The sequence below is a fragment of the Tarenaya hassleriana genome, unplaced genomic scaffold, assembly GCF_000463585.1.
Source record: "Tarenaya hassleriana unplaced genomic scaffold, ASM46358v1 Cleome26, whole genome shotgun sequence".
Taxonomy (NCBI): Eukaryota; Viridiplantae; Streptophyta; class Magnoliopsida; order Brassicales; family Cleomaceae; genus Tarenaya; species Tarenaya hassleriana.
The window spans coordinates 963,931-989,860 of record NW_010965869.1 but is presented as its reverse complement, the minus strand read 5'-3'; the positions used below and the strand labels follow the sequence as shown (position 1 = coordinate 989,860).

Genomic DNA, 25,930 nt, shown 5'->3' with positions numbered 1-25,930 from the left:
CACATTTTCCACCAACAGGAGCAATTACAATAGCAACATGGACTGTTTCATTGCAAAGGTAAACATTTAGCATAAAAGGCAAAAAGATCCTCGTCAACCCAATTCTATGTTCCACACGAGAACTCTTACCAAAAACAGCACAGCCAGTGGCTGAACATCCAAACCCATGATCCACAAAACAAAGAACGATGAAGTCATCTCAAGTGAGCATGTAGATGTGACCATCCCACAGGCATTGTTGATGAATCTTCCTGTCTTTCAAAAGGGTCTTCTCTATCTCCATTGGAGGGTTCATTCCCAGACGCCGATCTCGCTCCTATCGAGCCAGTCTGGTCATCCCAAGGCATGGACCATAAGCCACGTTCATGTCGAATTCCCTCGTTCTTGTCTAGTCATCAAACAAAACAAAAGTGCCGTTTTATGTTATATCATCGCTAATAAAAGTAGCATAAGTCCATGAATTTAGCTGTGGAAAATGCCTACAGAGATCGATCACATACGTCCTCTCGAATGTCTTCCGAAAAATAAAACCCTAAATATCTATGTTGGTAATGTGCCTTAAACCCTAATGCGTCCTCTTGAATGTCATCTTCGCGAATCAAAGTTTTGAACCGGGTTTTGGCGGAAATGCAACAAGGTTACAGAATATTGAGTACCATAATATGAAACGCACACAACTTTGAAGAACAATAAAACCAATATTTTCCAGGGTAACATGAAAGTAAACTTCGATTTTCGCATAATCCAAGCCAAACACATCTCGAACCCCAGAAATGAGAAATAAAAATCCAAAACAAACAAGCAATCGAACCAAGCCATTTGTTCGTACAATCACAGCGAAGAAGAAATCATCTACCGTCCAAATCGATGAGGCCGTGAGAAATCAGTGCCGCCGGTTGGGTAACATCGGAACCCTGAGTCCCCGAGTGTTTGAGAGAAACTTTCCGGGAAGAAGGCTTGGGCTTCGAGATACCTCCGGTGACCTTGCTCTCCTTTTGCCTGTAGACATCCTTCAGATTCTTCGCCGTCGTTGCCAACAGCCTCTCTCTCTCCCCGCGCTGTTCAAATTTTAAATTCCCCTGCCGTTGGGCTTCGACGGGAAGCTTTGAAGCGAGAAATAAAATGGGCCTACAAAGCATATGGGCTTCATCTTGGGCCTGATTTTAGGCCCAACTAGAGGTTTGTTTTCTTTAGTTTTTTTTTTGGGTTAAAATATGCTAAGCATGATGCTCAAAGATTGTAATGTTTGGCATATAGCCAATGCAAATACTGATTATGTTACAATCCCTACAGCAGCTTAAAATGTAACAAACAAAAAAAAAAATTAACAAAGGAATCAATGAGCAAATTGATAAAAATTATGTCAAGATGGGAAGTGGTGAGACGGCCATCTGACGCCTTCCCGGCGGCAAGGTAACGGCGCCGGAAGGGCTATGTGTGATGGAAGCTCCGCCCCCGGCATCACCACCGACACATCCGCCGCCATGGTTGCCGGAATCTGCCACGTCATCAGACACACAGAACCAAACCACTCACTACTTGTTCATGTGTGTGTATATATAAAGGCAAAAGCAGTGAACTAATTACCGTGGCTGCCTGATTTGGAAGCTTCATGAACTGGGCAGCGGACCCATCTGGGTTCTGATCCATACGATGCGGCGAATCGAAACTGGAATTGTCGGGACGAAACAGATGTTCGAAGATCGCCATTATCAGAAACATCGAGATCAAGATCGCCGTCGCGACGAATCCGAACGAAATAGCATTCATAGACGTAGTCATCGTCCCCATGCTCGATGATGATGATGATGAACTCCATGGCCCTTCTCTGTCTCCTGAACCATCCCTCGTCGTGTATATGCTCCATGACCTCATCGATGATCTTCCCGAGCTCGAAACGTTCATAGTTTCCTTGGAAATTCCCCGTGATTATCTATGATTCTCATGCAAAACTTGATATTTCTTTCTGAGATTCTGATACTTGAACACTGTAATCAATGAAAATACCGATATGATTAAACGTAGTTTGGCTATCGATCTAATGGGTTGGAGAATTTTCATTTTTGTCGCTGTGTTCTTATCAAGAAAGTGAAAAGAGAAGAGAAGAAACCCAGAACACAACTCACCTGAAACCCTCAGTCTGTTGATGACTTGTTATGGATATGCTGTTGATGGTGATGATGAGTCGTAGGATATGTTCTTATATGTGCGGTTTTTTTCTATGATTTGATAAATTATACACTTATATAGTTACATATATATATGTATATATAGGTGGATTTACCTGTTGATAATATAATGGTCCTAAGGAGTAGGAGCAGACATAATCTTGGTCCCTGGATCCTATAATCTTTCTTCACTGTCTTGTTAAAGCCACTACTTCACACTTCTCCATGACTTTGTTTATGCAATTTGCCTCTCCTCTCCCTTTATACACTTCCCTATTAAACTATACCTAAAGTAATTACACACACCTTCTTGAAAGCAAAAAAAAAAAAGTTACATGTATTTTATTTATCCCCTTACCTTTTCTTTCTGGGGTTCTCCAAAAGTTACACCAAAATATTAAATAAAAAAAATGTAATATAAAATAAAAAATAGTATAAAATATTTTGTTCCCCTTCCTTAATTAGACCTCTAATTATTAAAAAAAAAAAAAACATTAGAGTTTTGTATGTATATAGGGTCTTGTTCCAAATCCAATGAGAATGTTATTGGATGTTTGGACTATCTACCTTTTAGAAATTATAAATATTTGAATAATCAATATGATTCGTCACATATATAGGGTCAGTAAATGGGATTATGCCCGTTCTAACTTCTCATCCTTAAAAAAATACAAGAAAATAAGATATATCTTGTTTCTAAACGAAAATTAGAAAATGGTTCTAAAATTTTATTTGTCACACGCCACGCTAGGTCTTAAATTATACATCATCATGAAACTAATCTATTTTAAAATATTGTAAAGATATCCCATCATTTACAAATTATTATAATGATTAATAGAGATGCGCAATTTGATAACCTTGGTTTTGGTGTATGAAAACGGATTAAGAATGAATATATATATATATGTTATATATGTATATAATGGGCATGTATGATAGGGGGAACATGACGAAATGTGAAGACAAAGCTATATGATACTCTCGTTGAAGTGTTATTTTTCAAAATTATTTTTCTCCTTTATCTTTATCTTTTTGTTTTTATTATAAAAAAATGAATTTGGTGTTTCGTGGTCTTTAATTAGTGGGTGCAGATTAATGAATACTACGACCCCTTTGTCCACGAGAAGTAACACCAAAAACAAAAAAGAAAAAAAAAAATATATATATATATTAAAGAATAATAATAATTAAAAATGGGCCCTTCATGTCATGAGAAAAGAAGAACAGAGCGACACTATTGGTAGCTTTTGGAGAGAAAAAAATTTGACTTTAGTTAGTTGCATTAATTATAACGGTTACATATTTAATTATTTCTAATAATCTATAATACATTATCTTAAACAGCTGCAGTTGAAAAACAGTTCCAAAACAGCGGGGCAAATTTGGTTAAGGCTTACAACTTGTAAGTGGATATTATTAGAATTTAGAAATATACGATGTTGGCTATTTCTATATAAAAATTGATTAAATGTAATTTTTTTAATTTAAATTAACCACATAACAAAGTATCGAATAAAGAAACTTTTAAAGATAATATTTTTAATAGGAAAAATGTTCTCAAACTAATTCATAATAAAATATAATTCGAACTAAAATCTGATATGAAAAGTAATTGATGTAACTTTATTAAAATCTAAAAATCAGAATTGTAAAAATAACCGAATCGATACCAAGCCATTCGAACTATTCATCCTTATATATGGAGCGAAAGGTTTTATAAGTTTATAATGTCTAAACATATTTTAAAAAGAAAAATTCGTGAAGAAGAAAACATGATAAAAAAAAATAAATTAATTTGATGGTAACAAACATCTAATTTTATTATTTGGATTTACTGTCAAATGTAATTTTAATATTTTTAGAAATAAGAGCTTTTATATAATTAATGTTAACTCTTTGTCGACTTAGAAGCTGAAGACCTTATTTTTCTCCAAATATATAAACAAAATAATGATCTTGAGATATATATTATACAAATTTCTTTTAAAACGCTGCATGATAACTAGGTGATTGAAATAAACAAACTTCTTATTACGGAATTTGTTGTTAAAAAAAAAACAAATAATGATCCTGTTACATATATATATATATATATATATATATATGTGTGTGTGTGTGTGTGTGTGTTCAAATGTATGAAAAAACTGAAACTTCGGCCACCATTTTAGGGTTCTTAGAATATTTATGCATTTATAATCAATTTTTGGGGAGAACTCAGCGACAAAGACTAAGTAAATTCCTTGGAACAAATTATCTTCAGTATATAATTAATTAGTATTAATTTTCCGCTTATAATATGATTAAAAGCTTATGACCATAACAACACCCGTCACGGTAAAATCATTGGAGTGTCTTTATTTGATATTATTTAATATTTGTAAACTAACAAAGAGTGATCTTTTTGGGTTGCAATTATATAAACAAAAAGGAAAAAAAATGCAGTGTGCTATATTTTCCGGGTTAAATTTTAATAATGTCCACTCGCATAATGCGAAGAGGGGCGTGTGTGTATAATGCAACACATGCATCCGAGTGGCAATGATGGTCCAAATCTCTTATAATCGATCTGATTTTGCCAAAACGGAACATATTAAAGGGTAAAAAGGATAAATTAAAGCTGCAAAGATAAATAAACAAATATTATATATATATATATATATATATATTCGAATTTTATCTATGATTTCACTTTAACTTCGGCTACTCTATGAATTTTAACACATACTTCAATTGAAAACAATATAAATTGATTTAGAGATATGTCACATTAAAGCGGTTACTGTTTTAAACTAAATTTATTTTAAATTTAAATCAGAATGATATAATTGAATTCGTATGCTTCCGATCCAATATAAACCCAACCGGACCCAAGTAAATATAAAAAAAGAAAAAAATGTTTGGTTTGTTTTATTTTGTAAGATATTCATTCAGTTAAGTTAATTGAAATAAAATTATATCAAACGAATTTGAAGTATATTTTAAAATTGTTTAGTTAAATATTATCTGATTTATGAATAATATCCACCGTTATTCATTCATAATATTATAATTTTTTTTAGATGATGTTAAAAAAAAACGCGTAAATAATGTAAAAGTTAGTGGAAAATAAAAAATAAAAAAAATAGAAAAAAGGTGTTGTTGGCAGGGGAACGTGGGGTTTCGGTGAACTTACAGCTACACAAAAATTCAAAAGTGTTATGATTTATATTTTGAAAAAATATTTTTGGACTGACAGAAAATTTAAATATATATATATATATATAATTTGAGCCTTGTAACAATCGCACAGCCACTGTGGGCGTCATGTGAGTCTCTCCTAATTTTCTCGTCACTTTTTATTTATTTTTATCACTTTTTGTTTTTAGTTTGAAATATTCTGAAGAGAATTCTCCACCTGTCCGAATCACTCCGTCAAACAAATTCTCCTTCTCTTTGTCTATCCATTTATCATGAACAAAATTTCCTTCTCTTCTCTGTTCATTTATAATGTACGAACATATTATTCACACATATATACATATATATATATTCCTTTTGTCTATCCATGTATTCTGTCTAAGCATACTATATATACATAAATATATATATATATATACATATATATGAGTGTTTTCCATTTTTGTTTACCATGTATTATGTATGGGCATATTTTTACATGTACACACACATTATACACATATATATGTATATATATGTGTATGTATGTTCTTTTTTGTCTAATATATTCCTAAAAAAATGTTCATTCATAAAACATGTTCATGTATAACATATGGATAGACAAAAACTCTATGTGTGTGGACGTAAATTTTGTTCGTTCATATACAATACGTGGATAGATAAAATGAACATATTCCACGAGCCATTTATAAATATTTCTGCCACTTCAATTGTTTACAAATTTTCAGCATTTTACATTTTCTTTTGAAACCACGGTTAGATTGTTGATTAATATATATATATATATATATATTACATATAATTCAGCTACCATAATTTCAATGCAAACAGAGTCACCTCAATACTTGATGTTTCCCACTATGGGCCAAGCTAAAGGCACACTCTAAAAGGAGGATTAATGGGACCCAAACACCCCTTTGAAAAAAAATCAAAAGAAAAGAAAAAAAATTGGAAAGCTCAGAATCAGAGCAGATTGTGGGAGAAGACAGAGATTTTGAAGCATACATATTCTTTTCCACTTTGTTTTTTTTTTTTTGTAATTAGGTTTTTCCCTAAAAAAGATATGTTTGCTAATTGCTTTGTCCATCCACATCTTTTGCTTTCAAACAAAAAGTTATTCAAAAGAAAATTCTTCTCTGTTTTTCACAAAAAAATATATTCTCCTAATTCTTTGTATCAAAAGGTATCATATCACTTCAACCTATTAAAGACGATGAACCAAAAGTGAAATAAATAAAATTTAATCCAATTTGAAATGAGAAAAAAATATAAAATTTATTTGGCATATTTTTTAAATCAATTATTGAATTAGAATTGAACATATAATTGAGACATAATTGAAGCTTAATGTATATGTTAAATTGAATATAGTTTTTTTTTTTCATAACCAAAAAATCTAAACATAAAAATAAAACAGAGTGAAATCTAGAATATCTTTCTCTATATATTTAGACGAAAATATTTTAGTTATCAATTATTTGTGTTTCTTTTTTATATTTTACTATCTATTAAACATTTGTAAAATCTTGAATTTCATTGTGGTAATAAATGGTCACATTTTTTTATAACAGTAATGAGGTTGGGAAGAAGACAAGACAAAGTGAATTTTTACATCCGTCAAATTCAAATATGTTAATAACAAAGTGTTCATCATTCACCTCATTTTAACGAAAGAATTAAATGAAAAATTGTTAGACTTGGAAATTGTCAGTTATTTTCATATGGAAATATTCCGGTTTTTGTCGTACCAAATAGTAATGAAATCTCAATGCATATTTTACATGTTTTGTTAACCGTCGATTTTCACATTGCTTACGTAATTACCGTTACAACTTCATCAACATTCCAAATTGATGCTCCCACCATCTAACTAACAACCAAACCGATATCCAAATCAAAGCAAAACCAAATACCAATACAATTTTGAATCCGGTTTAGAGTTTTGGTTTATTCTTTGGACGGCCATTTCAGATTTGGTCAAGAGTTTTGCTCTACTCTATTTTGAAAAGGCAATTTGAAACTTTGATTTGATTTTGGTTTTGGTAAAAAAAAGTTCATTTCAAAATTGTTTCGAAATAAAAAAAATACCTCAAAGCACCAAAATAAGAACTATGACCCATTTAAATACTAAAAATACAAAACCATAACTTTTATTGATATTATCTCATCTTAATTCGATTAAAACCATAACGTTATTGAATGACACGACATGGAATGCCAAGGGTATCGTAAAGAGAAGGAACATAAACAGCTCAACTGTGGAGGTTCTAAAAAATAAAAAAGATTGAAGGATAATAGATCTACTGGATCAAATCAAGCTTTAACTCGGCCGAAGAACTTGGCCTTCTCTTGGGTTGTCTGGAACCGACCATGTCCGAACTTGGAAGATGTGTCTATGAACTTGAGTTTGATCTCTTCCAATGCAACCCTCGATGTCTGTTGAATCAACGTCTGTCTTAAAGTCACAACCCTTTTCTTCGGCCCCACGCAACATCCCTTGACCAGCACGTAATCTTCCTTCACTATCCCATAGTGAGGGAACCCTCCCATCGGTGTGATATCCTTCTCGGTCCTGTAGAACAAATTACACGGTGAGACATGTTAAGCAATGCCGCAGTAAAGGCGGTGACTTTATGTTGTTTTTTTTCACCTGTCAAATTCGGTCATGGCTAAGTGAGATTCTTGACCAGATTTCCCAATCCGATAAACTTTCTTGTTCATCTCTGTTCGGTGGTGGTACCCGTTCTGCCCGGCTCTGGCAACAGTGAAGGAAACCCTAGCCGGATGCCATGCTCCAATACAAGCCACCTTACGAAGACCACGATGGGTCTTCCTCGGAAGACGGGTCACACCCCATCTTGTGACAACACCTTCATAACCTTTACCTTTTGTCACTCCGATTATGTCGATCATCTCATCCTTTTGGAAGATGGCATCGATAGGAATCTGTTTCTCGAAGAAACTGTAGGCATAGTCAACCTTCTTGGCTACATCACCACCATTGATCTGTATCTCCATCAAGTGTGCCTTCTTCTGCTTCAGCCCTTTCATTTTTCGGATCTAGGCAAGCCAAAACATCAAAATGATATATGAATGCATTAGCTAGAAGGATCTAATAAACAGATGGTTCCAATAAATACCTGAGTGTGAGCAAGAACTCGGATGACGCTGCAGTACTTTTTCAACTTATCCAACTGAGCTTGAATGTCTTTTTTACCATCATCACTTTCGTATTTCTTTGAATACTTGGTGAAAGCCTTCTTCTTCGACTTGCACCAGTTCTTGTAAAACCTCCTTCTCACCTCTTCGCTCAAGTGCTGTGCCCACACTGTGCCCAGAGTGCGCAATCCACGAGGCGTTTTCACGTACCCTACAACACCGACCACCACCATTGGCGGTGTCTCAATCACAGTGACAGCTTCACATGTTTCCTTCTTGTGAAGCTCTGGATGTAAAATTCACAAAGGATTAAACAAAAGAGTCAGGAAAACCAAAATGCTACTTTTTTAAATGGAGCAAGAAATTAACAACAGAGATATAGAACACACTTGATCCAGGCTTTTCAACTTCTCTAACAATATGAGTCATTCCAGCTTTGTATCCCAAGAAAGCAGTGAATCTGCAAGGCTTAGCAGCATCATCCTTGGGGAAGGCCTTCACTGAAAAGACAGAAAACAAGAAATCAACATGTGACCATTGACACAACATGCAATCTTTATTAAAGGTGAAATGCATACACGAAAGCAGCATCAAATCAACTTTTGAGATCCAAACATGCGCAATGTCACAAATGAAAGAATCGTGTCAAGTGTCAATTACACAAGGAACGAGCATCACGTCAAATCAAACAAAAAAACGTGCAACTAACAATCCCACATATGATCAAATTTTGAGCGACAGAACCAGATAATAAGAATCATAATGTAAGGGAAGACAAAGAATGTGGATGACCCTGAGATACAGAGGGAACACTGGAAAGTGGACGACCTAGAATCTCCTATTATAGTTACCTTTTCCACGGTGTCTGGAAGCCCTTTTCCTTGGAAGGAAACCCAGTGATCCATGTCTTGGATGCTCAAACTTTCTATGAGACATTCTTTCTGAGAAACCAAACCTACAAAACCACATCACTTTTATCTACAGATAAAGACAAATGAATCCAATCTGAGTCGATACATTGATCAAGAAAAACATGTGCCACATCTAAAATGGAGATGGAAAAAATCCTTCTCCGCTGAAAAAGAATTTGCAGTCCAATAAGTCAGACTCATTAGTACGGTATAGTTCAGACACTATATTATATGCGAAAAGGACTGCATATTACAGCTGCAGATGGATAATTCGAGGAAAACGGACCAAAGACACAGATTCATCTAAAAATGAACCGATCAGTACCCTTATCAACTCTAGTGTACAACAAGAAATGGCCCCCCGACCAAAGGCCTATGGCGTCATCAAGACGCCAATTCTCAAGCTCTCATCAGTTTTTCTTACCAGAAACCAGAACTGGTTTCCGGCAAGAGAGCCGTTCCGATACTCCAGCCTTGGTTACACACCACTTTCCAGGGGGTTATCACTTCATGTCATACCAAGAAGACAAAAGTACCAACACGCAGACAAAACACTTGATTCTCATCTACTCTACATCTCATATTCAAAAATTCCCAGAAACTGGAAAATGACCAGAAATATAAAAAAATCGACAAAAGATTCAGACACAGAAGAATATACACAATCCGGAATCAAGTATGCAACAACGCAAGCAGAATCAGTACACAACAACAAATGAATTTCGTATTCTAATATATACAAAGGAGAAAGCAATGCAACTTGTGATAAAGAAACACAACAGAGATGGGAACAGTTATGTTAGCTCCAACGTCGAAATTTTACAGACATCAAATCCAGGTCCCAACAAAACACGAACGTATAACAACAACAACAACAAAACATTACGGATAACGATAAACAATGTGTCTCATGGTCTTAGCTCTGATTCTGCAATTGCCTGCGACTGGAAATTGAAACTCAAGTACCTTTCGATGGACGTAGAGAACAAAAGGAGGAGATAGAAACTACAGAGCCGTGGGTGTGCGCCGCTACGAAGAAAAAGAAGACGAAGCCCTAGCTTCTGAAATGGCGTAGGTTTTACGTACATATAGTGAACCGTGTGGTAATGGGCCTAATGGCTAGGGTTTTGTAACGCGAAAGAGACTGCTCTCGCGTCGTGTGGTAGTGACGGTTGGGTGCCCGGCCCGTGAAGTTTGATGGGCCAACAAAAGTTTGATTTTATTTTTCTTTTCTTTTTGATATTCCCGTATAAAATATTGTACTAATAAAAATGTGACATTGTGCTTATAAAATTATAATAAAACAGAAATTTATCTTTATTTGAAAAACCCAAAATTCTTTAATTCGCTTCCAGACGGCGTTACAACTATATCAATGCAATATCTTTGCAATAAAATATTTTCAATAGAGTCATAAGGGAAGGAGTTCGGAGATAACCAAACTCTAACTTTGGAAAAATTTGCAATAAAATATTTTCAATAATTTTTTTTAATTATTTTTAATATCTTTTTAGTTACTTTTTATTTTTCTTTAATTATAATTATTTTTATTTTTTATTAATTTTTTGTATAAAAAATTAGATGATACTGTCATCCGCTAGCTACGTGAGATCATTTGTCAATTAGTATCGTTTAACATCGATAAATTTTTTGTAAATTTTTTTTTAAAATTTAACATCTTATCAAAATCAATGAATTCATTTTTATTTTAGAAATTCAAAAAGCTAAGTATTAATATATCCGTTATCATCAAAGTTGAATAATTTATTTTTTTAGAAATTTTCCATTTATTTTATGAAAAACTTTATAAAATGTTTATTTCTTCTCGGCCGAAGTATGGTAACCATTTGAGTTTTAAAAAAAGGAATGCAATGCGATTTTAAATTTTTGACAGATTAATTTAAGGGCTTAGATAATAATCTTATTGAGCTAAAAAAATTTAACTATAGGTTAAAACAATTTTAAAATTTAAATTTATAGATTCAAAAGAATTTTAAGCTTCGAATTAATTGTAAATAGTACGTTTTTGAGTTGATTTCTTCTTAAGTCTGCCCAATTGATTACCGTTATAAAAAAGCTTTTTTAGATGTTTTTGAAAAAGAAAATCAATTTAAAAATCATAAATAGGCATATTTTCGCATCCAATAACAAGTAATGGGGATATTTTAATAAGAAGATTAAGATTCTTATTTATTTATTCTTCTTTTGCCTTTTTGGCTCCTTTTCTTGTCGTGTTCTTTGTTTCCCTTTTTAGCTGGTCAGAACAATTCAAACACGTTACAGTGAAAACACAACAGAATTCACCAAAAACAAAATCCAACGGTCAACGTTCTTTCTTATTGAAAAGCTAAAAGCAAATCTCAGCCGTCCAATTCTTTCGAGGGTTCCACACCGCCCCCGAAACTTGTAACACACTCCCGCTCTCTACAGCCTCACTCATACTCTTCGCGTGCAAAAAAAAAACCCTTTTTATTCCCTTTTCCAAGCGGGTTTCCGGTCGGTTTCCCGATGACTTTCTCGGTCCCCGGACGGTGAATCAGGTTTCCGGCGTCCGTGTATACCCAGGTTTGTGTTCTTCTCGTTCCTGGGTTTCTGTTTGTAATCGATGGTTAAGTTTGCTTTTTTGGCGCTGATCGAATTTCAAATTCTTCTGCACAAGCTTGTCAAAATTGTTCGTTTGATTCAATTCTAGTGCCCATTGTTACTTTGGTTGTAATGACACCGATGTTGTAATGAATCTCTCTGATGGGGAAACTGCTGTTCGAGGTAAAGGAGGGGTTTTTTAGTGTGTGTGTAGTATAGATTTCAGACCTGTCCTTTTCTTTTTCCTCTAAAGTTCGAGCCTTTTTCTTTAGTCAGAACCAAATTGGCGATTTTGTGCTTTGAACTTTCTAATTTTGGCCATAGGAGTTCGTATGTAATCTTTGTCCTGTTGAAACTTTTTAGTTCGATGTTCTAGGCAGAGCGGTTAACATTTGTATCCGGTGTATCATGCTCCTGTAACTGACACACATGTATTATCGGATCCCTTCTAGAATGGTATGAGATGGGGAAGGTTGTTTGTTATGGTCATTAGATTATAGTCTTTATGTGCAATCAACATAGGTGATTATGGCGTCTTAAACTGAAGCCGGTGAATGAGATGAAAAATTTTCATCTCGGAGATCTTAAAATCGAGTTTTCGATCACACATTTTGTGTTCTTGGGGAACGATGCGCGAATTTCGTATGTTTTGTTATCAGTTACTCCCCGTGCTTCTTGATTTTGAATCAAAGAAGCATCTTTTGTGTATTGCTTTCCCTTCGTAGAAAACCTCACTAGGTTAACCAAATCTTGTATAGTTTGTACTCTTTCTGGATTTAGGATAATGTTGTCATTAGTTTGGACTTTGGAGAATCAACTGCCTTGTGTATGAAGTGATGAACTTTCTGGCCAATGGTTGCCTTCTGACATTTCATACTAAGTAAATGTAGATGTAGGCCTAGTTAATTGACAAAGGGCCGGGACTCTGACGGCCCTTTTGAATTTCGTAGAATGTTATCGATGTCTAGCCCAAAGCCTAGGATGCTACAACCGGCCCATTCAACTTGCATAATTCAAAATCTAATCTACGTTGCTCTTTCTTTATATGCTATGTAGAATTCACATTTATTTCCTTCGTTTTGTGGACCTTTTTGAAAAGGAAATGACACCCTCATAGTTGTACACAATTTTAGTTGATTACCATAACAGGATTGTTGCACTTTCATTGTACCCCTTTTACGCGTCTCTGCACCCTTCTTATATTTGGATTCTCTCTTTGAGGGGTTTGCAGTAGATTCTGAGATCGATAATGGACGCCGAGAATAAAGGTACAAATTGAATCCTTTTCTGTGATAGTATCTGTTTGCGTGCTCCTCTAGATTTTCTTCTTTTACTGGATCTGATTGAGTTGATATTTCAATGCTTTTGCCGATTGTTTCATATGCGTCTTTTATATATATGGCGTTATTCGGTGTGATATGAGATTTGCGACATTTATAATTCCTGTAAAGTGTTGATTGTATCATAGTACGGCAAGATTTTTTTCTGTCAGAAGTTTTATTATTTGGGTGGAGGTAGATGTGTGATTCGGATGTTCTTGTTCCGTATTTAAATCTATCTCCAATGGCTTTCAAAATATAGGTTTTCGAGTGGTGACTGGTGACACCCCTTATAGGATATATAGTGTCCGAGAAGATGATTTCTATGATACGTGAACACTGTACACAGATTCTTAGTGGTCTGATTGTTTCCTGGTCTAGAAGTTGGTTTCAAGTCTTTTTTTGGGGTCGATCATTGATTTTATGTTTTGAGTTCATTGTTAAAACTTGTTTTATTTTCTTACAAAATTTGTTTTCCCCTTAACCATAATTCCAGCTGAGGTTGCAGTTGCCAGACAGGGACCTAAGATTGATACTAAGATAACGGAACAGGATGTGGTATATAAATATTCTAGCCTTTTTTTTTTGGTTTTTAATATCGATTTCATGATATTTCTTGATGAGATTTAATGTCTTATTTGTTATCTTTGCAGCCTCCTCTGGCAGATGGTACAAATCGAAAAGTGAATGCTCCTGTCACTGATTCTGTTGCCGTTACTGTTACTGCTGCTAATGGTAAGACCAGTTCTTGTGAACAGACTGTTTATTATCTAGCTGATGGTAAGACCGGTTCGTCTGCAATTTACAAAATAATTTGTACTCCGTTATTCTCCTGTTTCTAGATTAGATGATATACCTTGTGTTTTTTTTCCATCAAATATTGTTGCTTATGATGTGCTTTTGCAGGATCTAGTGTAGTCTTTCCTCAACAAATTGGTAATTTTCAGGTCAGTACTTTGATTCCTTGGAAGTTTAGTTTGCGTAATCTAGTTCCATCTTGACGATCTCATATTCAACTCCATTCCACTGGTGTTTGTACTGTATTTCATTGTTTGACATTGTTAAAATCTTTGCTTTTTGGGTCAATGCTAGGAAACTCTCCCAAACAACGATGTTTATGCATATTATACGCCCGGGTACAACCCATATGTGTCTGGGCCGTATGTGGGATATGATGGACAATCATACTATGCTCCATCATATGGCCCTGAAGCTTGTTATTCATGGGATCCGATGTATGCCACAAACTTAGCAATGGTAAGCGGTAGTACCTCTGAAAACCTGATGTTGGGACCCTATGCTCCCGAAAACCCCGACAGCTCTACTCCTGTGAAGACAAATGCAAATGGTGCTGTCAAAGTTCCGCTTAATTCTCATGCACAAGCATTTGAACCGCAAAATAAGGTACTTAAGATGATAACTTCCAGATTATATGAAGGAGGGTCCCTTTTCTTCTTCAAGTGTGCCGAAAACTTCAATTTTTATCCTTCAAATTGGCCAGGAAAAGCTGGTTCTCATGGGAATCAATTCATTTGAATGATTGTTGTTATGTAAATGGTTTAATTTGAACGCTTCATTATGGTTTTTGAAGGGAAAACATGCAGCAGGACAACTAATATTCGGCAACCAAAATCAAAGTCATAGCCCATATAGCGGTTTTATGAACGGTAACGAAAACAGTAGTTCTTGGGTTCATAGACACCGTTACAGGAAGCCTGGCAGAAATGAAGTATCTGATGCTGCGGTTGAATTAACCGTTGGTCCAAGGACCTACATAAAGAATCCTCCTTCCGAGTCATCGGTCAAGAAAGACAGTCTCGTTGGACTGACAATCCGTCGAGATATGTTCAACCTCCCTGATTTTCAGACAGAGTATGAGGATGCCAAGTTTTATGTCATCAAGTCTTATAGCGAAGATGACATTCACAAGAGTATCAAATATTCTGTGTGGTCGAGTACACCAAATGGCAATAAGAAGCTCGATGCTGCTTTCCGTGACGCCGAAGAAAAATCATGTGAGGACAACAAGAAGCGCCCGATCTTCCTTTTCTTTTCGGTGAGCTGCTTTTGTTATTTCTTCTCGAGTTCTGTCTTGTCATTTTGTGTTCTTGTAATTCATTTTGCACGCACGTGTTCCTTCCGTTAGCAATAAGCAAGAAGAACATCTTATTGATGTTATATCAATTCTTGCTTCCTGTCTCATTCAGGTGAATGCAAGTAGGCAATTTGTTGGCTTAGCTGAGATGGTCGGATATGTAGATTTCAATAAGAACTTAGACTTTTGGCAAGTCGATAAGTGGTCCGGCTTTTTCCCAGTACAGTGGCACATTATCAAGGACATTCCCAACAGTGAACTTCGCCATATCATTCTCGACAACAATGATAACAAGCCAGTAACTCATACCCGAGATACTCAGGAGGTAGTAAGACATTCCATTGCTTTCTCCCGCGTCTCTTTTGGACTGCAAAACGTCAAACATTAGCTTGCATTTAGAGAAACTGGTGAAATGTTGTGAACTGATTAAATTACAAGAATACACCTTTTCCTTTACTTGATGTCAAAAAGTGGAATCAGTTGATCTTCCTTGGAGCTAAAAAACTTGTTTTTTCATGACTGCATTTTTCTTCCCTGGGTTCTGATTATCTATGCAGGTAAAACTGAAAGAAGGTCTCCAAATGCTCGACATATTCAAGAAATATTCAGCTGAGATGTCATTGTTAGATGACATGGATTTCTATGAAGAACGGGAAAAGGCCCTCAAAGCCAAGAAGGCGAACAAACCCGCTACCCTGCGCATGGACTTGTACAAAAACATCGACTATGATGTAACTGTCATGAAAAACCTTCAGTTTCATTCATTTGCAGAACCTTTGTTCTTTACATTTTCATCTCCGAAGTGTTTTCTCTTCATGTTATAACGCTCTTTTTTATCTCTGCAGTATGAGAGCGGAGAAGACAGCAGGAGAATGAATGAAGGCAGAGAAGTTAATTTGGGATCGGAAAGCAGTGATACAACACCGTCTTCTCTCATCAATCTCACCGAGAATCTCTCGCTAACAGGCTGCTCGAGTTCAAAGAACAATGGCATGAAGAATGAGGGCGAGACGGCTTGAGAAATTTTGGGTCATAGCTTCTTTTTCTGAGACAGTTTGAGTTCATGTTTCTGGATTCTGGTTTCTTGTTTTTGTCCTGTTCCTGTTTTCTGCAACTTCTTTCCCAGTGATGTTGGTTTGGTTGGCTTGGGAGCCACAAAACTCATTTTATTTTACAATAAATGAATAAATGTTTCCCTATGGGGGTTATAATTTCATCTTTCTTGTTGTATAACCCAAAAAAAAATATAAATATTCAATCAAAATCAAACAAAAGATAAAGTAATTTTTTTAATTAATGTTGGAAAATGTTGATAACAGAGAGCAATAACGAGATCAAGGAGAACAGGTTGAAGAAGAACTGGGAAGAAGATGAAGAACAAGACGCATGAAATTTCTCTGTTGTATTCCACTCCTTCTTTACTGTATATAAAACAGAAAATGTAAGAGTACAGAGCACACACAAATTGGTATGTACATGTAGAACCGTTACTGAGCAGCTCAAGTTCCTCTGTACTGTCTTTGTCAGTGTAGTACAGCTTCATTTCGAAGGATGTAGAGTAATACTCCCCCTCAAGATGGAGAATACAGATTTGTATATTCCCATCTTGACTAAAAGGCAATGAAATTGATCAATGTAAAGTGGCTTAGTAAGTAGATCCGTAACCTGGTTGTCAAAAGAGACATGGACAAGCGAAAGGAAGCCGGATTTAACCTTGTCTCGAACAAAATGGCAGTCGATTTCAATATGTTTTGTTCGCTCGTGATAGACAGAGTTGGTGGCAATGTGGACAGCTGATTTGCTATCACAATACAATTGCACAGGTTCTGAAACCGGAATCCTGAGTTCACGAAGAAGTGCTGAAATCCAGACCAGTTCAGAAGTAGTGTGAGCCATCGCTCGGTACTCAGATTCTGCGCTGCTGCGAGAAATAGTCGGCTGCTTCTTGGATTTCCAGGAGATTAAAGAATTTCCGAGAAAAATACAGTAACCCGTCACCGATTTCCTCGAATCTGGGCATGATGCTCAGTCTCCATCAGAGAAACCAAGGAGTTGTAATGTATTTTGGGCAGGATAGAAGATACCTTGGCCAGGAGCCGATTTGATGTAGCGCAAAACTCGTAACGCAGCTTGGTAATGAGAATCTCGTGGGCTCGACATATATTGGCTAAGTTTGGTGACTGAAAAACTGATGTCTGGACGTGTCACAGACAAATAGATGAGCTTACCAATCAATTGTCGATACCGAGTGGGATCTGTTAGCAGAGTTCCAGAGCCCTGACTGAGCTTTATACGAGTTTTCATTGGGGAAGAGAGAGGTTTGCATCCCAACATGTCGAACTCTTCCAATAGTTCCAAGGCATATTTACGTTGGCAACTTGGCATAGTTGAATTCCTCGCTTATGTCTGGCAACTTCGAGACCGAGAAAAAATTTCAAATTGCCCAGATCATTAATCTGAAACTCAGCCTGGAGTGTAGCCTTGAGTTCATCAATAAGAACAGAATCATTACCAGTGATAAGGAGATCATCAACATATACCAATACTATCACAATGGAAGAATCTCGATGCTTGATAAACATAGAGATGTCAGAATGGGACTGAGTAAAATTGGCAGCCAACAGAACAACAGTGAGCTTGTGATTCCATTGCCTTGAAACTTGTTTGAGCCCATAGAGTGATTTTTTCAATCTGCAAACTGAATTCAAAGGCACTGTCTCCCCCTGAAGTTGTGCATATCCTGGTGGTAGTGTCATATATATCTCCTCATGGAGATCACCATTGAGGAAAGCATTGGACACATCAAAATGATTCAGAAGCCAATTATGAGCTGCTGCAAGAGCTATCAATAAAGAACAGATGTTAGTTTAGCAACGGGGCTAAACGTATCAGAATAATCAATGCATTCGAGTTGTGTATAACCCTTTGCTACGGCGTGCTTTATAACGCTCCACTGAACCATCAGGATTGTACTTCACCTTGAAGACCCACTTACAGCCAATTGTATTCTTTCCAGGCGGGAGAGAACAGACAGACCAAGTCTGAGTCCGAATTAACGCATCAATTTCCTGAGTCATTGCTTTTCTCCAATGATCGAACTTAGCAGCTTGGGTGTAAGAAGATGGTTCTGGTTCGGTTGAGATAGAGAGTGTGTAATGTCTAAAATGGGGATGAAGGTTATTATAGGAGATGTATTTCTGTAAAGGGTGAGAGGTGTTGGAATTATCCGGAGGAGGGATGTTATGATTAAGGTAGTAGCAATGATAATCAGTGAGGTAAGCTGGTGATCTAGTTTGTCTGTGTGACCTTTCAATATTATCTGACATACATTCAGTGGTTGGTGGAGTGAATATGAGAGGAGGAGTGGGAGACGAAAGAACTGTAGGAACAGGGGAAGATGACTCAGGACCAAACTTAGGGAAAGTAGTTGGAAACTCAGGGGAATCGTAAAAATAGAAAGGGGAAGGACTGGGTTTAAGAAAATGGTGGTGGGAGAAAGAGGTTTGTTTTTGAAAGGAAAAATGTCTTCATGGAATGTAACATTTCGAGAAACCGAAATGCATTGAGTTTCCAAGTCTAAGACACGATATCCCTTAACACCGATGGGGTAACCAAGAAAAACAGATGGTTTCGATCTGGCAGAAAATTTGTGGCGTAAAGACGGTTGACGCAAAACAGAGACATCCGAAGACACGTAGGTGTTTATAGGATGACTTGGTTGAAAAGAGGACTTCATACGAAGACTTGAAGTGAAGTAAGGGGGTAGGAGTTCGGTTAATCAAGTAAACGGCAGTAGCAACGCAATCACCCCAGTAACAAAGTGGTATATTAGATTGAAAAAGAAGAGATCTCGCAACATTGAGTATATGCTGATGCTTACGCTCCACAACCGAGTTTTGTTGTGGAGTGTAAGGGCATGAGAAATGATGTAGAATTCCTTTGCTGGACAACAAGTTTTGGAACGACAATTCTGGAGCATTGTCGGATCTTATCGTTTTGATGGTCTTTTGAAATTGGGTTTGTATCATAGATAAGAATTCAAAAAAACGAAATGAAACATCACCCTTAGATTCAAGTAAGTAAACCCAAGTTGCTCTTGAGCAATCATCAACAAGAGTAAAAAAGTACTTGTGTCCATTGATAGTAGGAATATGAAAAGGGCCCCATATATCTAAGTGAACCAGATCAAAAGTAGATAAGGAAAAATGCGGAGAAGAAGGAAATGGGAGATTGCGCTGCTTCGCCAGTGGACAGATCTGGCAAGAGACTGTCATTCTTGGCTTGACAGAAAACTGGTTCAGGGGAATTTGTCGTTTGCTTGATTGTAAAAGAGGACGGGTGACCAAAACGAAGATGCCAAACATCAGGACTGAAAATGGTGTTGGCTGTGTAAACTGGAAAAGATTGGGACTGAGCTCGAGCTGGTGGGATCTGCATTTCAAGAACATATAAGTTTTGTTGTACATCACCCTTGCCAATCATCGAACCCCGAATATGGTCCTGAATAAAGTAAGAATCATGAGAGAAAGTTACAGTGAACGAATTATCTTTGGTGAGGGCACTGATGCTTATGAGATTAAAACATAAGGAAGGAACGAAAAGAACCGATGAGAGGACCAGAACAGGGGAAATTTTAACAGTACCAGATTGAGACACGGAAACAAGGCTTTCATTTGGTAAGGTGATATGAATCGGAGGGATTGAATGTATGTCAGAAAATAATGTCGAGTCCCAGCAAACGTGGCTAGTCGCACCAGTGTCTAACAGCCAGATAGCAGAAGTAAGAGATGGTGGAGGTAAAAAGGTAGTAAAAATGGAGAAAGGGGGAAATATACCTGAGGATAACGGTTGGGAGGATGATGGGGATACTGCTTGTTCAGAATCAACTAGAAAGCTGCTCAAACCCTGAAACTGAGACGTTAACTGGGCTAGCAAGGACTGTGCGTGCCAAGGACGCCTTTCCAGAAGTGGCAGACAGAGAAGCGTGAACTGGATTGTCGGTGCTGTTGTTGATGAAGTTCACATGATTCTGTTTCCTGTCATGCCCATAGTTGCGGTTCTTGGACTGATAAGCTTGTCGCGGTGTCGATGAAGGACCGCGATAGTTGGCCGGATAGCCATGAAGCTTGAAGCACTTGCTCACTAAATGTCCAGATAAGCCACAGTGAGAGCAAAAAATTATGGGGCGAGACTCGGGCTGATAATGGGCCGACGGTGGAGTAGGCAGAATGGGCCGAGACTTATCAGAAGAAAAATGAGGCCCAGTTTGAAACACAACAACATCGGAGTTTCCAGGAAGAGTGAGACGCTGCTGTTCTTCCTGGGAAACTAGGTTAAACGCGCGAGAAATGTCGGGCAGAGGATCGATCATCAGGATTTGACGCCGAGCATAATTATAAGACTCATTAAGACGCATGAGAAAGTTCACCACATTGCGGCGCTCAATCAGATCTAGCCAGCGACGTTCAAGAGAACAAGAGCACTTACCACAGGTGCACACCGGAAAAGGTTCATGGTTCTTGAGTTCTTTCCACAGAGAGGTCATTTTGGTAAAATAGCTGTTGAGATCCATGGAACCTTGGTGAAGAGAGTCCAGACGGTGTTGAATATTGTAGATCTTCGCAGCATTCTTCTGTTTGAAACGAGTCTCAAGTATTGTCCAAACCGTAGCAGCATCACCCATATAAACAATAAGACTTGCAATCTCAGTAGACACAACATTAGTAATCCAGGTAGAGATGAGTGCGTTGCAACGATCCCACGAACCTGCATCAGGATGGTTAGGGGATGGTTTGGGGATAGTACCCCGAACAAAGCCCAGCTTGTTCTTTGCTAGGAGAGCTTTCTCAACAGATCGTGACCAGATGTTGTAGTTGGAGTCGCCAACCAGTTTTTCCGAGACCAAAATGAGACTAGAGCTATCAGCCGTATGAAGGTAGAGGGGATTAGCATATGGATCTGTGGGAGACTGGGTCAAGGGAGCAGAAGAAATGGGAGTAGAAGATCCTGGAGAAAGGGTCGTCGGGTCATCACTAAAAGAAGCCATGAGCAAAGAAAAGTGGTAGAAAGAAAAGAAAGAAAAGAAAGAGGCGAAACAAGAAGAGAAAATCAGAGAAAGAGAAACTGGATTCTCTGCTCTGATACCATGTTGATAACAGAGAGCAATACCGAGATCAAGGAGAACAGGTTGAAGAAGAACTGGGAAGAAGATGAAGAACAAGACGCATGAAATTTCTCTGTTGTATTCCACTCCTTCTTTACTGTATACAAAGCCTCTATATATGCTGTATACTGTATGTGGTCCTAATACAAAAAGTAAAGCAGAAAATGTAAGAGTACAGAGCAGACACAAATTGGTATGTACATGTAGAACCGTTACTGAGCAGGAAACAACTCAAGTTCCTCTGTACTGTCTTTGTCAGTGTAGTAGAGCTTCATTTCGAAGGATGTAGAGTAATAGAAAAGTTATGATTCGTGTATTCTTAGGCAAATCCACTTCGAATTATTGTTCACGAATAAAAAGGATGAGCATAATTTGTCATAGTCACGTAATTAAAGGGGTCGAATGACAATTTTTAAAAATTGAAGTTTCTTGTACCCCCAGACAAACACAGTCACTGAACGAGTTTGGATTGCCGGGAACGCTCGCGGAGAGAGCGAGAGATTTGGTTAGGGTTTTAGGGTTTATACCTTTGGGAGATTCGAAACCAGAAAAGCGTGGGAGAAGAAAGGAGGAGGAGGAGGAGGAGGAGGAGGAGGAACAAGAACAAAGAAGATGTCATCGACTCTCCTCGAGGTGACTCGCGCAGCTCACGAGGAGGTCGAGGGACTGGAGAGGCTCGTCGTGAAGGATCTCCAGAACGTGCCACCGACGAGCAAGGACCGCTTGTTGCAGCAACACCGTGTTCGTAACTTGATTGAAACCATCATTTCGACTTCTGAGAAACTCGTAAGTTTTCCTTTTTTTTTTTTTTGCATCTGATTGTGTCGGGATATGCTTGCTTAGAATTCTAGGTTCGGTATGATTCTTTTGTGAAAACTTAGTTTAGGTTAAATTTTCCATTTCTGATTACTGAGAAACTTGAGAGTTGCTGAGAAATTTGAAGGTTGAAATCTATGAAGATAAAGATAATGCCAGGAAGGATGAGATTGGAGCTCTTGGTGGCCAGACTGCGACAGGGACAAATGTATTTAGTGCGTTTTACGATAGATTGAAAGAGGTATGTTGCCTTTTTTTTTCTAAAAAATTTCTCTCGTTCTTTGGTCATTTTATTTGTTTATTAGATCTTCGTATATATTTTTTCGAAATTGAGTTTTCCGTGTACCTGATTATGTTCTACTTTGATCTCTGTGGTTAAGTTTCTTAAATGGTTTACAGCATAAGTGTTTGAGAATAATTGTGCTTGACTTTTGTTTTTTCTCTGCTAGTGAGTATTGCATTTAGCTTTTACTGAATTTCAACTGTGGTTGAGTCAGCTCACAGACTTGTAGATGTATATAGAGTCTGATATGAAATGCTTATGGTTTTGGTGTAAACATTTTCCTCATTATTTAAATCTTCAGTGATGTGCTACAAAACTAAACTTCACTGAATTTTCTGAAGAGTTACCAAAAATGTGTGATTTATAGCTTACTTTTGATTTCAAATTGAGGATATGTATACCTGAATACAGATGCAAACCCATATTAGGATTCAAATTGTTATTTTCTGTTCAAGCAATGATATGTTGATACATGCCTCTGTTGTGAAAGTAGCTAACACGTTGAAACCACTCTCAACTTCTGCTTTCTACGTCCATGTTTTCATGGTGGAATTGCTGTGACTACTCATACTTTCATCTATGAATCTGCAGACCCGTGAATATCATAGAAAGCATCCTTTTGGACGTTTTGTTGATCCTAATGAGGACTATGAAGCTCTCCTTAAGGAGGAACCTGTTATTGAGTTCAGTGGAGAGGTTGGTTTGTCATTTTGAAGTTTGCTTTACTGCTGGACCCTGTGATTCTTTTTCAACATTTTGTTTGAATTATTTATAACAGGTGATATGCTTTTGTTTTTCCCCTCGATACTGTATTATCACCCATTTGTTCAATATTACTTTACTTGTTTCATGTTATTTTATAGCTCTTCTCCAGCTGTTAAATCTTCCTGTCCGCTGCACAGGAAGCCTTTGGGCGATACTTGGACTTGCACGAGATGTATAATCAGTATATCAACTCTAAATTTGGTGACGTCATTGAATATTCTGCTTACCTTGATGTATTTTCTCAACCAGGGAAAATTCTACATAAACTGAAGTTGACGAGGTAATCATTTCTCTGATTTTTCTTCTACTCCAGAACCATCCATTAGTATTTGTACTTGCAGTTTATTGTCTTTCGCGTTGATCTTGTTGCCTTTTGTAGGCAATACAGGGAGTATATGGAGAACCTGCTGGAGTACTTGATATACTTTTTCCAGCGAACTGAACCATTGGAAGACCTTGATAGAAAATTTTCAGAGGTTTATTCTTTCTTCCTTTGTAGTTTTATCATGTTCAATTTTGTTGATGCTAATTGCAATCCTGTGCCTGCTTGTGAACTAATGTTAGCTTCTCTACTACTTTTGCGTGATGTTGCGGGGTTTGTTTAACTCTAACAATGTCTTAACTTGAGAATGATTTCAGCTGGAATGATAATGGTGTTATGGGAGTAGTAGACCGATAACTAGGTGCATTTGGTGTTGAAAATTTCTCGATCATTATATGCATCAGCTGTAGAGCTTTAATGTTCATGACGCATGAACCCTATTCTTGAGTTAGCATTCTGCTTGTGACATTCTATTCTTTTCTGCGTGTATGTTTGTTGTGTACAGAGTTTTACTTGGTTGATCTTGTATCCTGCTTTGATTTATATGTTATTTCCCCACAGGTTGTATCTGATTTTGAGCAACGATATGCAGATGGAAAAGTAGAAGGCTGGGAGAATCATGGCCAGGATAATGGAGATGTTCTATCTCAGGATACTGTCATAGACCTTGATTATTACAGCACAGTTGAGGAGCTGATGGAAGTAGGACCTGAAAAGCTAAAGGAGGTAATTATGATGCTTCATTAATGTGCTTCTTGCATTGAAATTTGAATCATTACATAAAGCTTCCTTTTCCCTTACTTTTCTTCTGCTGTGTAATTCAGGCTTTGGGTGCATCAGGATTGAAGACTGGAGGGACACTGCAGCAGCGTGCAGAGAGGCTTTTCCTGACAAAGGTTTGTTCCTAGAAATGTACTTTATTTGCAGTTCATCTTTCATCAGACGATGTTATCACTACTATGATTGTGGGACGCATTCCCTTAATTATGCTCTATGCTGTTAGCCTCTGGTCATTTGTTTCTGTTTAGTTTTCTGAAAGAGGAATCAATTTTGTTCTAGCTGGAATAAGTGCAGGTTCTGGTAGCGCCGTAGCGTAGTCCATTTTGTAAGCGATATCCTTTTGTTAAGGATATAAGTTGGTGTGAGGCTTTATGTTGATCAATTCCATTTTAGGCCTTCATTGAAAATACACCCTTCCTTGCTCGGTTGTTTACATTTTCTGTTCAGCACACACCTCTGGAAAAACTGGACAAGAAACATTTTGCTAAACCTTCACGTGCGGGTGAACAAAATGGCTCTGCCAAATCAAAGCTGGAATCGGACAGTGGTAAAGAGATTGCACTTACGGAGGCTAAAGTGAAGAAACTCTGCAGTTTACTTGAGGAGGTTAGTTGAGCAAAATTCCTATCTATTGGTTGTGGTACAGTTCGGCCATTTACCTTCGCTTTTATGGTGTTGGAATTGGATCTCGTTTACCCATGTTCTGTTCTGCCCTTTAATCCTCCTGTTGTTCCATTTTACAGACAATTGTGAGGACAAAACAAAACGTGGAAAAGAAACAGGCCTTGACGTATGAAGAGATGGAAGCAGAACGTGAGGAGGTAAAATATCAATTTGTTACTACTATCTTAATCAGAAATTTTAGTATTTTCCACAACTTAAATCTTGTCGATCTGCCCTTTGAAACAAAACCACGAGAATTGTGCTTGGCGTCTTTTCTCACCCTTGTTGAAAAATTTCATTGCAGGAGGAAACTCGGGTCGAATCTGAAAGTGATGATGATGACCAACAGATTTACAATCCACTTAAGTTGCCAATGGGTTGGGACGGGAAACCTATACCTTACTGGCTGTACAAGCTTCACGGACTCGGGCAGGTAATTTCATCTTCTCATAGCTTATCGTTTTGTACACTCTCATAATTGGGATAGCAGTCTTTCCGAATCCAGGATGCTTGTCCTATTGAGTTCGAGACCTAAACTTTATTTGACTCTGTAACATTTGTTATGATCTCTCGATCCATAGAAACTCAAAGGCATAGTGTTTTTTTTTATATACAGGAGTTCAAATGCGAGATATGCGGGAACTATAGCTACTGGGGAAGAAGGGCTTTCGAGAGGCATTTCAAAGAATGGCGACACCAGCACGGAATGCGTTGCCTCGGCAT

General features: G+C 37.2%; 5 protein-coding genes across 15 annotated transcripts in view; 2 read left to right on the top strand and 3 right to left on the bottom strand.

Moving 5' to 3' along the window:
* Positions 1-22: 22 nt before the first annotated feature.
* LOC104816815 lies at positions 23-2,423 on the bottom strand. 3 transcript variants are annotated; one of them, XM_010545792.2, is made up of 5 exons: positions 2,285-2,423; positions 2,127-2,165; positions 1,588-1,988; positions 857-1,498; positions 25-388 (listed from the first exon to the last, which is right to left on the bottom strand). In XM_010545792.2, the coding sequence occupies exons 3-4, from the start codon at positions 1,903-1,905 to the stop codon at positions 1,364-1,366; spliced, it is 453 nt and encodes a 150-aa protein (XP_010544094.1). In that variant the 5' UTR covers positions 1,906-1,988; positions 2,127-2,165; positions 2,285-2,423; the 3' UTR covers positions 25-388; positions 857-1,363. The 3 variants fall into 3 exon arrangements, with proteins under 3 accessions (XP_010544092.1, XP_010544094.1, XP_010544095.1); XM_010545793.2 differs by lacking the exon at positions 2,127-2,165; XM_010545790.2 differs by lacking the exons at positions 1,588-1,988; positions 2,127-2,165; positions 2,285-2,423 and having other exon boundaries at positions 23-388; positions 857-1,351.
* Positions 2,424-7,482: 5,059 nt separating this feature from the next.
* On the bottom strand, positions 7,483-10,464 carry LOC104816814 (60S ribosomal protein L3-2-like). Its single transcript, XM_010545788.2, has 6 exons — positions 10,385-10,464; positions 9,359-9,462; positions 8,897-9,007; positions 8,489-8,793; positions 7,999-8,408; positions 7,483-7,920 (listed from the first exon to the last, which is right to left on the bottom strand). Exons 2-6 carry the CDS (start codon positions 9,441-9,443, stop codon positions 7,662-7,664), a joined length of 1,170 nt encoding a protein of 389 aa, XP_010544090.1. The 5' UTR covers positions 9,444-9,462; positions 10,385-10,464; the 3' UTR covers positions 7,483-7,661.
* Positions 10,465-11,831: 1,367 nt separating this feature from the next.
* LOC104816813 (YTH domain-containing family protein 2-like) lies at positions 11,832-16,631 on the top strand. Of its 4 annotated transcripts, none has more exons than XM_010545786.2 (10): positions 11,832-11,983; positions 13,233-13,269; positions 13,817-13,878; positions 13,974-14,055; positions 14,227-14,267; positions 14,413-14,724; positions 14,912-15,376; positions 15,528-15,740; positions 15,973-16,146; positions 16,261-16,631. In XM_010545786.2, exons 2-10 carry the CDS (start codon positions 13,251-13,253, stop codon positions 16,432-16,434), a joined length of 1,542 nt encoding a protein of 513 aa, XP_010544088.1. In that variant the 5' UTR covers positions 11,832-11,983; positions 13,233-13,250; the 3' UTR covers positions 16,435-16,631. The 4 variants fall into 4 exon arrangements, with proteins under 4 accessions (XP_010544088.1, XP_019058435.1, XP_010544089.1 ...); XM_019202890.1 differs by having other exon boundaries at positions 13,233-13,278; XM_010545787.2 differs by having other exon boundaries at positions 13,223-13,269.
* A 217-nt stretch (positions 16,632-16,848) lies between these two features.
* Positions 16,849-21,754, bottom strand: LOC104816811. Of its 6 annotated transcripts, none has more exons than XR_772372.2 (2): positions 20,059-21,754; positions 16,849-19,915 (listed from the first exon to the last, which is right to left on the bottom strand). XR_772372.2 is itself a non-coding variant. In XM_010545782.2 (2 exons), exon 1 carries the CDS (start codon positions 21,459-21,461, stop codon positions 20,298-20,300), a length of 1,164 nt encoding a protein of 387 aa, XP_010544084.1. In that variant the 5' UTR covers positions 21,462-21,754; the 3' UTR covers positions 16,849-20,175; positions 20,251-20,297. The 6 variants fall into 6 exon arrangements, 4 of the variants coding, with proteins under 4 accessions (XP_010544084.1, XP_010544085.1, XP_010544086.1 ...); XR_772373.2 differs by having other exon boundaries at positions 16,849-19,846; XM_010545782.2 differs by having other exon boundaries at positions 16,849-20,175; positions 20,251-21,754.
* A 272-nt stretch (positions 21,755-22,026) lies between these two features.
* Positions 22,027-25,930, top strand: part of LOC104816810 (splicing factor SF3a60 homolog) — a 4,725-nt gene continuing 821 nt past the window's right edge. Inside the window, exons 1-11 of the mRNA XM_010545781.2 lie at positions 22,027-22,364; positions 22,522-22,635; positions 23,269-23,373; positions 23,580-23,722; positions 23,822-23,918; positions 24,326-24,490; positions 24,589-24,660; positions 24,992-25,150; positions 25,288-25,365; positions 25,512-25,640; positions 25,824-25,924. Coding sequence (XP_010544083.1) covers positions 22,191-22,364; positions 22,522-22,635; positions 23,269-23,373; positions 23,580-23,722; positions 23,822-23,918; positions 24,326-24,490; positions 24,589-24,660; positions 24,992-25,150; positions 25,288-25,365; positions 25,512-25,640; positions 25,824-25,924 — 1,337 coding nt within the window. The 5' untranslated portion in view covers positions 22,027-22,190. The remainder of the gene's footprint in view (positions 22,365-22,521; positions 22,636-23,268; positions 23,374-23,579; positions 23,723-23,821; positions 23,919-24,325; positions 24,491-24,588; positions 24,661-24,991; positions 25,151-25,287; positions 25,366-25,511; positions 25,641-25,823; positions 25,925-25,930) is intronic.